Below are 15,844 nucleotides of genomic sequence, written 5' to 3' on the forward strand. Positions count from 1 at the left end.
CACTATTACGTGACCATTCGCCTTTCTCTTTCTTTATTAGTCCCAGGACTATGTTTCCCCTTGGAACACTCTATGTCCATACAGAAACTTTACCATGCAATTCTCTTCGCCCTGGAATTGATTTGACTCCTCCCGTTCCTCCACGTTAGCAACCTCTTTGGGTTGTCCCAGTTTTGTATCTACCTGTTTCTGGAATTTAGTCCAGTTCGTTGACCTAGGGTTTCTAAATGTTCCTCCCTTCTCTACCCTCTTTAGAGGGATTTTGAAGCTGATATACGCTTGGTCGGAGAAGGATGGTTTATCAAGAACCATCCAATCATACTTTGATATATCACGCTCGGAGCTCAATTTAATATCCAGAACATTGCTGGATGTTGGACTATGTATGTAGGTACATTTCCCCTGTTGGCTACCTGCAAATTGGTTTGCAGGATGTAACGTCATTCCATTTGCGCGCAGTAAACGCCAAACCCGCGCGCGCTAAGCCCAGAAACCTTTCCTTCCAATGAGAGCCGCGGCTTCTGGATCAGCGCCACGTCAAACGAACCCTCCGCAAGGGTTAGGAGGAGTTCGCTCGACGCCAATTTACTGTGTTGGAGTTTTATCTGTAGGACTGGCAGCACCATTGGGCTGTTTGTCCCCCTCCAGCACGTTCGTCGTGAAGTCGTCGTACTCCCCTTGCCCTTTTGGTTTAGAGTATTCGAGGCGCCCTTCAGCCTCTCGCAACTGTTGTGCCGGGTGTTCCTCTGTGCGAGTCACAGCACCATTTGGCGGTTGCCTGGTAAGGGGAAAAGACCGATTGATCACTAGACTGGGTCGATTTATTAACCGATATCGCGCCATCGATTTTTCGATTGGATTTGGGCTCAGGAAAAGAAGTTCCACTACGTATACCCAAAAAATTATTTTCGAGCCTGCGAAAACAAATGGCGTAAGGGTCAATTTTTCGACCAAAGCACTTCCTAAATCCTAAAAATTATAATTTTTTTTTCAAAAAACTCTTATCGCCCACGTTTTTACAACAGTTTTTTTGTAAAAAAAAAAACAAACAAAAATTTTCGGTTTTGGGGAGTGTCTTGGTCGAAAAATTTACCCTTTCGCCATTTTTTTCGCAGGCTCGAAAATTATTTTTTTGGGTATGCGTAATGGAACTTTTTTTCCTGCGCCCAAATTCTATCGAAAAATCAATGGCGTGATATCGGTTAACTTTCGTCCATACAAATCGACCCAGGTTATTGATCACGCTTGGGATTCAGCCTTAAAAAAAAACACAAGCTGATCGAACGCGTCGTGATGGATGGACCGCATACCTCTAGTGTTTGAGTTGGTCTTACGATTTGTTGTCTGAACACCGACTCTGATCAGTGTATTGTCGAAGCAAAGATCAGCGCCATTCGTTACGCGGTAAAAAGTAGACAACCAACATAATGAAAGCTACAGATAGGCAACAGACTACCTCCGACATTAAAAGTCGGCTCTCACACAATACCAGTATATCTAACGAGTAAATAGTTGGATGTTGACGAGGCCGAAAATGACGCTGCTATGGCGCATGCGAAGAGTTAAGTTGTAGAGGGAAAAGTGTCGTGTGTTAAAGGTTGGGAAGGGGGGGGGGGGGGGGGAGTGGCAAAATATAGTGACTCTAAAGAACTTTGGGTATTAACCAACAGGAATAGTACCAGAAAATTCTATAAACAAATTCGTTGAAAGACGACAGGTTTCGAGCCCGAAGTGATTTACTATAAAAACGAAGGCGCCTTCATAGATGTCCACGGAGCACTAACATTCAGAGGAAATAATACCTTGCCTATTTATATTTGATGTGATGAAGCGTCCTGGCAAGATTCTGAGCTCCAGCTAACAATTGAAGAAAAGATACAACGATGAGGTACCAATAGCCATATCACTAACACTAAAAACAAAGTCGAAGGCGCTGTAAAGGCGCCCTCTATGGGAAATTAGCTTATTAGTACCGCATATATTTGGAAGGTGACAAAAGTTAAATATTAATTAGCTGCTGTCTTACCATGTTAACTTCAGATATAGCATCAAAGCTAGCAATAGTGAGATCCATACCCACATGTAATGGTTCGCCTTAAAGAAGCAATGTAAGAAAAAAAAAAAAATTTTAAACAAGAATATTTGTAAATATTTTGCAAATTTACCTCCAAAGTTCGGACGCAATCTTATATCGTAACCTTGCAGGATTTTTGAAATTGTTTGTGTTACATTCTCTAGTCGACCAGCTGCCATTTCTTTTCGTTTACATCTGTAATCAATTTTTAATTTTTTAATTTATATAATACCAGCTTATACCTGGGGCTCAGTTCATACGAAGAAAACACAACATACAGTTATTGCGATATGCCCCTATATGATTCTAACAACAGTTCCAAAACAGTCCAGAAAATAATCTTGGAACAGTCCCAAAAAAAATTCGATATTAAAACAACCGCAAAATGGTCCGTAGAAACATCCACAATGAGGTATGAAAAGGTGGGGTCCAATACTGCTCTCAAATACTTTTTAACGAAGTGACCCATATATTATCTTGAAAAATTTAAAAAACAATTTCAAAATGTTTCGGCGATAGTTAAAAAAACTCTTCCCAATATAATTCTCGAGCAGCCTCGAAATAACTTTGAAAAATTGCTGAAATGATCCGAAATACTTTTGAATTCAATCTCGAAAATATATGGAGATAATTCTAATCACGAAATGGTTTCGGTGATATTAGCACGAAGATCTCGAACACTAACGGTCTCAAAATTGTCCAAAAAATTATGAAATAGCTCAAAAAGGTTCCTTAAGTAATTCCGAAATACATCCTAAATAGTTCTAAAGAGATCTATAAAAAATACAGAAACAACTTCGAATACAATCTCGGACATAATCGCGAAATAATCCTGAAGTAATATAGAAATATACTTCAAATGATTCCGAAAACTGTCCGAACTGGCCCAAATAGTGCCAAATTCCTCCCGATAGTCATTCCTACCAGTTCTCGGACAAAATTCCGAAATAATCCTGATGTAATATAGGCTTAGGATAACGTTTTACAAGACGGTGCACACCTAATTTTTATCAAAAATTATCAAAACTGGTATCAAAAAAGCGAAATTTTAAATTTTTATTTCTGTCAAAAGATATAAACAAAAAATTGGTTAAAATATTCATGTGGTTGTTGTTTTTTGCAAGTTTTTTTACACACACACACTAATACAGAAAGATCTTCTGCGCGCATTTAGTTTTGATTCCCAACCCGGTGTTGGACACAACCATGGTTATATTTTTAAATCGCGGCCAAAGGCCCAAATGCAGAAAGGTGTTCTGTGCAACAAAACTATGGATATATATAATATACCTATATTTCGGACCCTCTTGGGGTCATTTTACGATTTTTTGTAAATAACTTTCGACAAAAATAAAATTTTTCATTTCCGCTTTCGGATTCTAAAAACGGAGGTCGAGACGCGTCTTTTGAGATCAGCTTTGATAATTTTTGATAAAAATTGGGTGGTGCACCGTCCTTTAAAACTTTACCAGCATTAGTCCCGAAATTATTCCAAACATTATAAAAACTGGCCCAAATTTATCCTGAAAATCATACCGGCCAGTTCCAAAATAATCCCGAAATGAACAAATACAATCCTGAAATAGTCCAAAAATAATACCAAACACCCCATGCGATATGACACAGTATAAGAACTACTCCGAAACAAGCGGAGAAAAACGTTAAATGATCCGCAAATGGCCTAGAAATAGCCCGGAAATGGTAAGCGAATGATTCCGAAATTATCCTGTTAATGTAAGGCGCAATAACCACCAAAGAGATTTTAAGCCGAGCTTCCCTTCCAGTTGGCTTCGTGCTCCTGTTTTTAATTTTTCCTACAAATTGGCGGAATGGCATGTTTTATGCTCACTCCGAACGGCATCTGTAAGGCAAACGAATTTTCACTGAAAAGCTTTTCATGGCAGAAATTCACTCGGAGTGCTTCGGCAAACACTGCCGAGGGGCGACACCGCTTAGAAACGAGTTTTTTCAAAAATTAGGATTTTTCTTTGTCCGGGACGTGAACCCAGAAGCGCCGGTGTAGTAGTCGGAGCCTACTACCATCACACCACGGCGGTCGCCGAATTAACCTGAAAGAACTAAAAAAACCTGACTATTCTCCACTATCATTTAGTCGGTGGCCGCTGTGGCGTGGTGGTGTGAGCTTCACCTATCTCACCCGAAGGTGCCGGGTTCAAGTCCTGGGCAAGGCAACACTAAGAATTAAAGAAAAACTTCTTTAATTTAAAAAAAAGTTTTTCTAATCGCGGTCGCCCTTCGGCAGTGCTTTGGAAAACACTCCGAATATGTTTCTGCCATGAGAGGTTTTCTCGCACGTTTTGTTGTAAACTGATTCAACTCAAAAGTTTGATTTTTTTTTTAAATATTTTATGACAGGACAAGATAACCAACTAACGAGATCATGCTGATATTTAAAGAATATTCGTTAGGACCAAAATAGTCGACAGAGATGACTTCGGAATTCATTTTTATAATGAAACTTCATGAAAAGAAACCTTGTTTGCGTTTTCACCAAAAAAATAAATTTTGCATTACATCTGTTTCAAAACTACGTGCGACATTTAGGGCCAGATTATGTATTGCGCCGTGACACTTTGCGTCACAATCACTTGCATTAATATTCATCACTACATAATACCAAACAATTTTACAAAGGAAATCAGGTATACTTTAACCCGCTTAGGTGAATGAATGCTCTTATATAATAGGAACTCTGGTTTATATAAGAAAATACGATTCGTTGAATTGTACATAATATGCCCCTTAAATTAGATACGCAACTTGCCAGCATAGCTGGGTATTAAAAATTTTTATTCCAGGCAGAAAACAAAACTTTTTCTAGGGGATTAAGGGAAATGAATAATGCGTTTTTTAAAAGCCCAAACATTCTGATAAGGGAATTTTTCTATGTTTAATATGCATTACTTAAGTCAAGGCTTCTGACAGACATACAAACTTATGTATGTATGTGAACACTTGAAAAAATTGCAAACACAAACCTGGCGCTAGGAATGTGCGTCAGTGTGAATATGACTAAAAGTATTAGCGTGCAACAGCCAGTTATTTGTCGTGTTCTTATTCTGCCACTCTCACTTCCGCAGCGTTCATCGAATTTTATTCTGCTTCTACTATGGTTTTTGCTGTCTTTTAGTTTACACATCATCGCGTTTTAGGTGCTTCGTTGAGTATTTGCTGCAAGGATGGTCATATGTAATGATGATATTACGTAGAAGATGATGATGATGTTTGTTTTTAAATTTTCGTTATTGTTGTTAATTCAGCGCGTGTCATGGGAGTTTCATGCTGTAGTTTTGTTCTAAATTTATTTTACTTTTCTTTTAATTATGTGATTCGTGGATCTGATGTTAAGTTTAATTATTTCGCTGTGACATCTCGCTGTCGATAAACTAGAAAATAGTTGCAAAATTAAGGATTAGTAAAATATTAGAAGTTCTATATAAATGTACAATGTAAAATTTCTATAATCTTGCATAGCTGCAAAAATTGCACTGCATATTGGTGTTCTTAAAACACCAATCTGTTAACAAATATAAAACATTAAAGCCAATTTTTTGTGGGAAAAGTCCCCATGATTGCACATATCTGCAGTGTTGATAAAATTTGTTTGACGTCCAAACGGAAAAGCCTACTGTGGGTAATGTAACGAAAGACACCCGTCCCATTGGCAAGTACTGTAAATTTTCTGGGACCGCTCTTGATTGATGCAACGGTCTCGATCTTAAGGTATCAAGATAGAATATGCTCAAACGTCTATTTCTATGATCCGCACATTTTAGAGTTAAAATCACTGACGAAATCTTATTTACTATCATGTGTCTCCAGAGGGCAGGTTCACTAAGTGCACTTTATCATGAACAACAAGCCTGTTCTCTTTTAGAAATAGAAGCAACCTTGTTAGTCCACGCCTATCCTTTTTCATTGATAAAGTGCTCCTCAGGTTTTCTTTTAATTGCTCCAGAAAGTTTTCGGTCGGCTGTCGTATATATCTTGCGTATTGTAGTTATGGTTTCCATTACCTCCTGCCACCTTATGTATTTGCAGAGACATCAAGTAATTTCCAATCCCCTATCGGTATATTGCGATTCCAAGGATCAACAGATTCAGCGCGTTCTCTTAACGCACCCGCAAACCACACCTTAGTTTTAAGTATCGTTAGAATGAGTGGATAGCGTACTACCTTCAACTGTGTGCTTCTGATTTGCATTTGGAGGACTAGAACATACATTATTTTACCACAGATTTAAGTGCCTTCCTTTCTATATGAGCCACGTTATGGTTTGATTGAACATGCTGCTTCTTCTCTTAGGGCCAACCTGATATAAAGCGTTATTTCCTATTATTATGGTTGTCAACCATTTATCCCGTCCAACGCTCTGTTTAACATATGAAATAAGTTAAAAAAAATAATGCAAGGCGCGATTACCTCCGAACAGATGTTAGGCCGATCTTCTCTTCCAATTTGCGCCGTGCTTCTTATAATTTTTTCCTACAAATTGGCAGTACGGGACCTACATGTTTATGCTAAACCCGAAAAGCATCTGCAAGGCAGATGAATTTTCATAGGGAAGCTTTTCACGACAGATATAGACAAGGCAGGTTTGTTAAGTTACTGCCGATGGGCGACCACGCGTAGAAAACCCATTTTCGATGTTACTTTGTTTTGGGCTAGCACCCAGGATCTTCGGTGTGGTAGGCGGAGCATGCTTTCCACACACCACGACAACCGCCAATGAAGTAAGTGGTTCCTCGATATTTCAAGTTCCGCGTAACTTAATATGTGAAAGCGTTGTTTGAAATTATAAGAGAATGTGATAAAGTAGACGCGATAGCAGTGTCTGAAGTGGCGATGACTGATCGACAGAAAGGTACGTTTAGGGTGAGAATATGCCCTGCTTGTACAATGTCAATTCTTCGACGATCGGAAGAGCGTGCGAGCTATTTCAATGACTTATTATTTACAGATGTCTGCCCCCAAATCGAATATTGATTTTTCTCATGTGACTTTTCTTATATCTAAAATAAAAATAAAAAATAATACATTTTAAGCACTTCCTTTATATAAATGGACAAAAATCAGGAAAAAATGTCTCCTTATATAAAGACGTATTGTTGCTAAACTTTGATTTTTAAATTTAGACATAGAAATTGCTAAAATATTTATGAGAAGTAAAAACGTAAATGTGGATCGCAATTTATTTACTAATAATATCTCCTTTCCTACCAATTTTCCAACCCAAGTAATGTGCGCTCCACTTTTATATTTTTACTTCTCATAAATATTTTTGCAATTTCTATATCAAAATTTAAAAATCAAATTTTAGCAAGAATATTCTTTACATAAGTAGAAATTTTTCTCTTTCTTTTCTTTATATAAAGGAAGTGCTTAAATTTTGTATTTTATTTTTATTTTCTCCTTTTCTTATATTTTGACAGTTTCTTAACCTATCTGGTAAGTTTTACGTTTGTAGCTCAATAAGAACTTACATAAAAACCAATCCCAAAATTTCCTCCGTTCCGTTTGATTTTTCTAAATATCTCAATCCGTGCGCTCCCTAGCGAAACTTTTTGTATTATGTCATCGGCTATCATAGACCTCTGAATTAAATTCTAAATTTTTAGCCTCTAGCTCATCGAGAAGTTACTTAAAACCCGGTTTTAAATGTCCAAATTATTATATAATTTTTTCGATCCGTCCGCTACCTAACGGCTTTTTTTCTCTTTTTATTCCTTTGTCGCGGTGGCTTAACCTATCTCTGCGGTTTCATGTTTGTAGCTCAATGAGAAGTTACTTTAAAATCCATCTCAAAACACCAAATTTCCAAATTCTTATCTAAATATTTCCATCCGTGCGCCACCTAACTGAATTATTTTCTCCTTTTCTTAAATTGTCTCCACGTCTTATCCTATCTGTGAAGTTTTACGCTTGTAAGAAATTTCATACCGAGCTTCTCTGCCAATTTGCGTCGTGCTCCTTTTAATGTTTACTAAAAATTGCGAGACGGAACCTATATGTTGTATGCCGACTCAGAACGGTATCTGGAAAGCAGATGAGTTTTCCCTGAGAAGCTTTTAATGGCAGAAATACAATCGCAGTGTTTGCCAAATCACTGCCGAGGGGTTACCCCGCACAGAAAAACTTTCTTCTAATTGAAAACACTTGTTCCTAAAATTTTGATGTTACTTTGCCCGGGACGTGAACCCGGGATCTTCGGTGTAGTAGGCGAAGTACGCTACCATTATACAATTAGTTAATTTGATTGCAGTGCTCTTAAGACACTTTGTGACTCTCCTCTTTGTTAGGGGAAAAAGTGTAAAAACTCAATTTTTGGGTGACATTTTGATTTAAAAATTTCATTGGAGCACATGAGCAAAACCGGCGAATTAACAAGAAAACTGCTAACAGTCGCATAAACTTAAGAACTTATACTGCCACCCATAGCAAAAAGGAAGTAACAATAACCTACTGCCTTTAAAAAATTTTGATGCCAATATATTTCTGCGACACCAATTTACTCATTAACTTAATAAATAATCATAAGGAACTAAAATTCAAACATAAAACAAGATTTGTTATTTGTTTGGTACTTAGAATATTTAAAATTTTCCAATTAAATAAAATAATTAAAACAAAAACGCGTCCAACGCTTTTATTTAATTGTCTGATCAACGCCCTAGATTGATGAGGAGGATGATGACTAGTAATTAGGACCTACCTAATTATTTTCTAGCTTTTGGTATTATTATTACTTCATGTAAGTATAGTTTTCAATAAAACCGTTTAACTTAAACATTTTCTTTTTAATTATTTTATTTTCAAGTTTTTCGTCTTTATTTAATTGCCTATTATTTCTCATTCTATTTAGTTCATTTAGTGACTCATTATTACAAGGACTCTTTCCTGACAATTTGTTATAATCTAAGTTCTCAACACATAATCCTTCCAGAGACCGCATGCTTGTCCCTCCTCGAACTCCAAAGTATTTGATGTCACTGCTAACGGACTGTATGTAATATTTGTTCAAAATATGAGCCAAATCGGACCACAAATACGACTTTTTTAAATATTTCAATCCATGCGCCACCCATCGGAGTTTTTTTTCTTATTATTGCATTGTCATCTGGTTCTGAACTATAATCCAAGTTTCAATCTTGAAGCTTTTATCGGTAAGTTACTTAAATTTTAATTACATAATTCGTAAACAACGGCCGGCCGCTGCACAGAGTCAAGCTAAATAAAACCGTTTAAAAAGCAGTAAGTCCAAGGCAAGAAAACTGTATAAAATATATATTTCTGCTTTAATTCTCCGAAAACTGGCTATACAAGGAACGTTATATTTTACCATTTAAATAAAAGCAGTGTAAAAAAAAAATAAAGAAATAAAAATTTCATTTTACTGCTTTTTGTTACACAAGACATAAAGCAGTTCGCGTCTGACTCTCCGTAAAGTCATTTAATAGGTCATATTCATTAGATTTTGTTGGGTAGCAAATACAATTATTAATTTAGTTAAATGAAATATAAAACTCGTTCTTGATATTTCTTTGATTGCGCTCTTTACATTTTACTGCCTTTTTGCTATGAACGGCAGTATAATAATGCTTTATAGCTTCTTACATTGAGGAGATAATATCACTCATACGTCATGGTGTCCCTTCACCAAACAATTATATATTGCTAAAAAATGAAATTTCACATTCAGCCCAATTCTAAACGAAAATTCCGTGCGAGTTTTCTCCCTTCTCCCATTCCTCGTATTCTAAATAAAAATTCCTTGTGAGTTTTTTCACTTCTCCCTTTCCTCCTATTCTGAACAATGTTCGAAAAAGCGGAGACCGGTTATGGGAGAAAAGTAGGTATTATGAATGTGAGGGAGAGGGAGATTTCTCTGCCATTTCAAAGGAGTTTTTTCACTTGTTAAATTAAAGGGAGTGCATCAAAATAGTTAAAGGAAATTGGTTATTTTAAGAAAGAAAACTTATTTGTACAAATTTGTGCTAAAAGATGTATTTATATTCTACCACAATATTCTCACTTCTAATACAACAACAACTACAACCACAATATTCTTTATTTTAAGTTGAAAAGTATATCATAAGCAACGGTAGAGCTCTTGGTATACAAATTTGATGCAGCCATCCAGAAATTGCGCAAGGATTTTTTAATAAGGCTTAAATAGATTTTGGCATATGATGAAGGACGAATTAAACTCAACTTGGCCGCCAGAAAATTGCTTTGATGAATGAAAGCAGACAACTCCGGCAGATTTGTGTTATGCGGCCGTCTTCTTCTTATGTTCCGCTGTTGATGTTGCTGTGGTACCAATTCATTACTCATTTCAGTGAATACCACATGAAATGCAATAAATACTGTGCAATGTTTATATTTTATTTCTTAATTTCCAACAAATTTGCAACAATAATTAAACTTTTAAATTTTTTAAACAAAATAAGAAATGTGCAACGAAATTTCAATTGACAAAACAGCTGACTTCGAAAATTCGAAATTCCTATTCCCCAATTATTGTTCTCCCTAGGAGAACAGAATTGGAGGAATTTTTCCGCGGGAATAAAAAAATCCGCGAGAATATTTAGAATTGGTCTGATTATGATCATAATGATTATGCTGGACATATTTTTGCTGCCATTTTGTTGTGCATTTGGAATTATTCAAAGTGTCTTTTTACATCATCATAAAGACATATTTACAAAGGCTTTGTTGTTAAAACAAAAGTTTATTCAACTTGTTCATTTAGTACTACACAACAATTGACACAACAAAAGGTTCTTTAGAGAAAGAAGAACATATGAAAATGTTAATAAAAAGCATAAGCCGAAGAAAATAAGCAAAATGTGCCAGAAAAGCATAAGTATGAAAAGTGAGAGTGAGATAGTCGTATAAAATAAATAAGTGATGCAGCAAATGAAGGCAATGCATTGTGCAATTAACAATTTCTCATAGACTAACAAATACATTTGCGATTGTTATGTTGTTGTAGCTGATGGCTTTACACAATTTTTATTTAGGAAGAACCTTCACTAAAGTGTATAATTGCGTTAAGTACTATACAATAAATATATATATATATATATATACATACATATATATACATTAGAGCGGGTCAAGCAGGAGTAAAGGAAAAACGTAGTCTACAGATGATTCTAAGAAACATTGTTGAAGACACCATAGCTGTAAGTCCAATTTTAAGTCCTCGAATGTTGATAACTAGATATTTTGCTATATGAATGTAGTGTTTGGCCCAAAAATCTTCATAGCTTCTGATATAATTATAGGAAAAATATCATATTGGGCTTACGGTAGGTAAAGGTATTGAACGTAAATACAGAATCTGTATTAAAACCTAAAGTTTTTTGAACTTTAGTAGAGAGATCAGGCTTAAATTATGAGAAATTATCTTAAAACGAACTTCTAACTACTATATTATAATTTTTAACAAATTTCTTATGGAAAATAATTTTTTTCTTTACAGCTTTTTATACTCAGTTGAGCAGAGCTCACAGAGTATATTAAGTTTGATTGGATAACGGTTGGTTGTACATATATAAAGGATCGAAAAAAAATTTGATTGAGCCATGTCCGTCCGTCCGTTAACACGATAACTTGAGTAAATTTTGAGGTATCTTGATGAAATTTGGTATGTAGGTTCCTGAGCACTCATCTCAGATCGCTATTTAAAATGAACGATATCGGACTATAACCACGCCCACTTTTTCGATATCGAAAATTTCGAAAAACCGAAAAAGTGCGATAATTCATTACAAAAGACCGATAAAGCGACGAAACTTGGTATATGAGTTGAGCTTATGACGCCAAATAGAAAATTAGTAAAATTTTGGACAATGGGCGTGACACCGCCCACTTTTAAAAGAAGGTAATTTAAAATTTTGCAAGCTGTAATTTGGCAGTCGTTGAAGATATCATGATGAAATTTGGCAGGAACGTTACTCTTATTACTATATGTACGCTTAATAAAAATTAACAAAATCGGAGAAGGACCACGCCCACTTTTAAAAAAAAATTTTTTTTAAAGTAAAATTTTAACATAAAATTTAATATCTTTACAGTATATAAGTAAATTATGTCAAGATTCAACTCCAGTAATGATATGGTGCAACAAAATACAAAAATAAAAGAAAATTTAAAAATGGGCGTGGCTCCGCCCTTTTTCATTTAATTTGTCTAGGATACTTTTAATGCCATAAGTTGAACAAAAATTTACCAATCCTTTTGAAATTTCGTAGGGGCATAGATTTTATGAGGTTAACTGTTTTCTGTGAAAATGGGCGAAATCGGCTCAAGCCACGCCCAGTTTTTATACACAGTCGTCCGTCTGTCCTTCCGCATGGCCGTTAACACGATAACTTGAGCAAAATTCGATATATCTTTACTGAACTTAGTTCACGTACTTATCTGAACTCACTTTATCTTGGTATAAAAAATGAACGAAATCCGACTATGACCACGGCCACTTTTTCGATATCGAAGATTACGAAAAATTAAAAAAAAAAAAACCATAATTCTATACCAAATACGAAAAAAGGGATGAAACATGGTAATTGGATTGGTTTATTGACGCAAAATATAAGTTTAGAAAAAACTTTATAAAATGGTTGTGACACCTACCATATTAAGTAGAAGAAAATGAAAAAGTTCTGCAGGGCGAAATAAAAAACCCTTAAAATCTTGGCAGGTATTACATATATAAATAAATTAGCGGTACCCGACAGATGATGTTCTGGATCACCCTGGTCCACATTTTGGGCGATATCTGGAAAACGCCTTCACATATACAACTACCACCACTTCCTTTTAAAACTCTCATTAATACCTTTAATTTGATACCCATATCGTACAAACTCATTCTAGAGTCACCCCTGGTCCACCTTTATGGCGATATTTCGAAAAGGCGAACACCTATAGAACGAAGGCCCACTCCCTTTTAAAAATACTCATTAACACCTTTCATTTGATACCCATATTGTACAAACAAAGTCTAGAGTCACCCCTGGTCCAGAAAGGCCCACTCCCTCTTAAAATACTCATTAACACCTTTCATTTGATACCCATATCGTACAAACGCATTCTAGAGTCACACCTGGCCCATCTTTATGGCGATATCTCGAAAAGGCGTCCACCTATAGAACTAAGGCCCACTCCCTCTTAAAATACGCATTAACTCCTTTCGTTTGATACCCATATTGCACAAACGAATTCTAGAGTCACCCCTGGTTCACCTTTATGGCGATATCTCGAAAAGGGGTCCACCTATAGAACTAAGCCCCACGCCCTTTTAAAATAATCATTAACACCTTTCATTTGATGCCCATATTGTGCAAACAAATTCTAGGGTCACCCCTGGTCCACCTTTATGGCGATATCTCGAAACGGCGTCCACCTATGGAACTAAGGATTACTCCCTTTTAAAATGCTCATTAACACCTTTCATTTGATACCCATATAGTACAAACGCATTCTAGAGTCAACCCTGATCCACCTTTATGGCTATATCCCTAAATGGCGTCCACCTATAGAACTTAGGCCCACTCCCTCATAAAATACTCTTTAATGCCTTTCATTTGATACGCATGTCATACAAACACATTCCAGGGTTTCCCTCGGTTCATTTTTCTACATGGTTATTTTCCCTTATGTTGTCACCATAGCTCTCAACTGAGTATGTAATGTTCGGTTACACCCGAACTTAACCTTCCTTACATGTTGTATTTAAATTTAAAATGGATGACCCAAATCCTTCTACATCCTTTGAATCCACTTATCACATACACGTGAACACGATATTATTGCATTTGGTTTATCAAATTTAATTTCTTTTTAAGTGTTTATAGAAGAAACGCCTACAACAATACCAACAATGCCAACAGTTAGTGATGATGATCGAACATACGAACCACTTGGAAGAGATATGAAAACAGATGAAGCGCAAATTGCACATGAAGCAGTTGCAGAAGTATCTGTTACAATGAAAGCGGGACATTATACTCAACGATACGATGCTATAAATTTTGCTAAGATGTGTTACAGATTCGGTGTTTCAGATAGAGTTGCTTCCTGTTTAGCAATAGCCCTTTTCGAAGATATAAATTTTCGAGATGTTCGTGGTGAACTTGTCATAATGGATAAATCTAAAGCTGCAAGAGAAAAAATTAAAGCTGGAGTAGTGCTTCGTAAACGATACATACATTCCAACATAACTGCATTTTCTTTCGATGGCAGAAAAAATGATTCATTAACTAGAGAGAAAATTAATGAGAAATTTCATACAAATATGGTAAAAGAACCCTATTTAGTTGCTCTAAAAGAGCCTAGTGCAGCATTACTTGCATATGTTAATTTGGGTGAAGAAGAATTTGCAAAAGACAAACTAAAAATTAAAAAAAAAAAAAAAATATACAAAGACTTTCAACACTGTAAAAAATTTCATTTATTATTATTATTTTATAATATTTTTTCAATCAAATTAAAATTGGAAAATTATACTAATTTTAATTGATCTAAAAAATTTATTTTTCAGGTTGAAAGTGATTTTGAACCAATAGCTTTGGAAAATATGTCTTGTATGATTAGTGATGAATACGAACGAGAATTATCTACAGATGTTAAATATTTATATCAAATGACCAAAGCAATTTGCTGTTTCAGTTGATTTAGCTAACCTAAAACCAGGAAGAGTTCTACATGCTCGATGGCCAACCAAAGCAAGCAGGTTATTACGTCTATATACAACAACTAATACACTATCGGAAAATTTGAAAACTCTAGCAGTTTATATTATTAGAATTTATGTACCAATGTACTTCAATGTGAAATACTATAAGTCTGTTGTATACGGCAGTGTACTTTTATCAAAGTTTCTTCGTTGGGCAAGATATCTACCACGTAATTTACTTAATATTGTAGATGGTGTAATCCAAAATAATTCATATTACGCTCAACCAGAAAACATTTTATTAACAATGTTATTTGATGTTAGAAAAGCCATGCGTGATAGAGCGATCAAAAAAATTTTATACTATCGAGAAAACATACTTGATCCAAACTAAACTTAGAGTTTACAAAAAATATAATATCAATTTTAATGCTTCAGCTTATACTGGTATTGATTGATCTGAATGACGATAATTTACTATCTGAACCGGCATTCACAAGAAATATTCCATACGATCACTTGGAACAATTCTTAGATTATGATGAGCCAACACTAGATGATCCTAGTATTCCAATGCATATACAAGGAACAGAAAGATATGCACAGTTGCTCACATCTGTTTCCAAACGTATTATAGAAAAAAAAAAACGTAAAGGTGTTATGGCTGTTACAGCAGAAAGTCGTGAAAAACAACCACGAATGGAGAACAAAAAAGATTTTAAGAAATAATAATATAACATTACTTTTATTTTGAAAAAAAAAATTAAAATGGTCAATTCTAAGCAAAAAAATAATTTTTTAAATAAATTATATTAAAATTATAAAAATTGTGTTTTTTTTTGCTTATTACTTGAAAATATACATATGTTTTTTTTTTTAAACTTATTTCTACTAAAACGAATTCGAAAAAAGAAAAACTGTTTGAATCAAAGTTGTTGGAAATGTTCTGAATTTATTTTAGCTGTAAAGAAAAAAAATTTAGAAATTTGTTAAAAATGATAATATAGTAGTTAAAAGTTCATATTAGGCTAATTTCTCATAAATTACGCCTGATACGCCTGCA

General features: G+C 35.1%; 1 protein-coding gene across 6 annotated transcripts in view; it reads right to left on the reverse strand.

The window, feature by feature from the left end:
• Positions 1-15,844, reverse strand: part of Lcch3 (Ligand-gated chloride channel homolog 3) — a 56,853-nt gene that overhangs the window by 17,695 nt on the left and 23,314 nt on the right. For all 6 annotated transcript variants that reach the window (XM_067784990.1, XM_067784988.1, XM_067784991.1 and 3 more), the window contains 3 exons: positions 5,074-5,481; positions 2,166-2,269; positions 2,027-2,094 (listed from right to left, as the gene is read on the reverse strand). In XM_067784990.1, the coding sequence (XP_067641091.1) occupies positions 2,027-2,094; positions 2,166-2,269; positions 5,074-5,237 (336 nt within the window). In that variant the 5' untranslated portion in view covers positions 5,238-5,481. The remainder of the gene's footprint in view (positions 1-2,026; positions 2,095-2,165; positions 2,270-5,073; positions 5,482-15,844) is intronic.

This window comes from Eurosta solidaginis, chromosome 4, assembly GCF_040869045.1.
Source record: "Eurosta solidaginis isolate ZX-2024a chromosome 4, ASM4086904v1, whole genome shotgun sequence".
Lineage (NCBI taxonomy): Eukaryota > Metazoa > Arthropoda > Insecta > Diptera > Tephritidae > Eurosta > Eurosta solidaginis.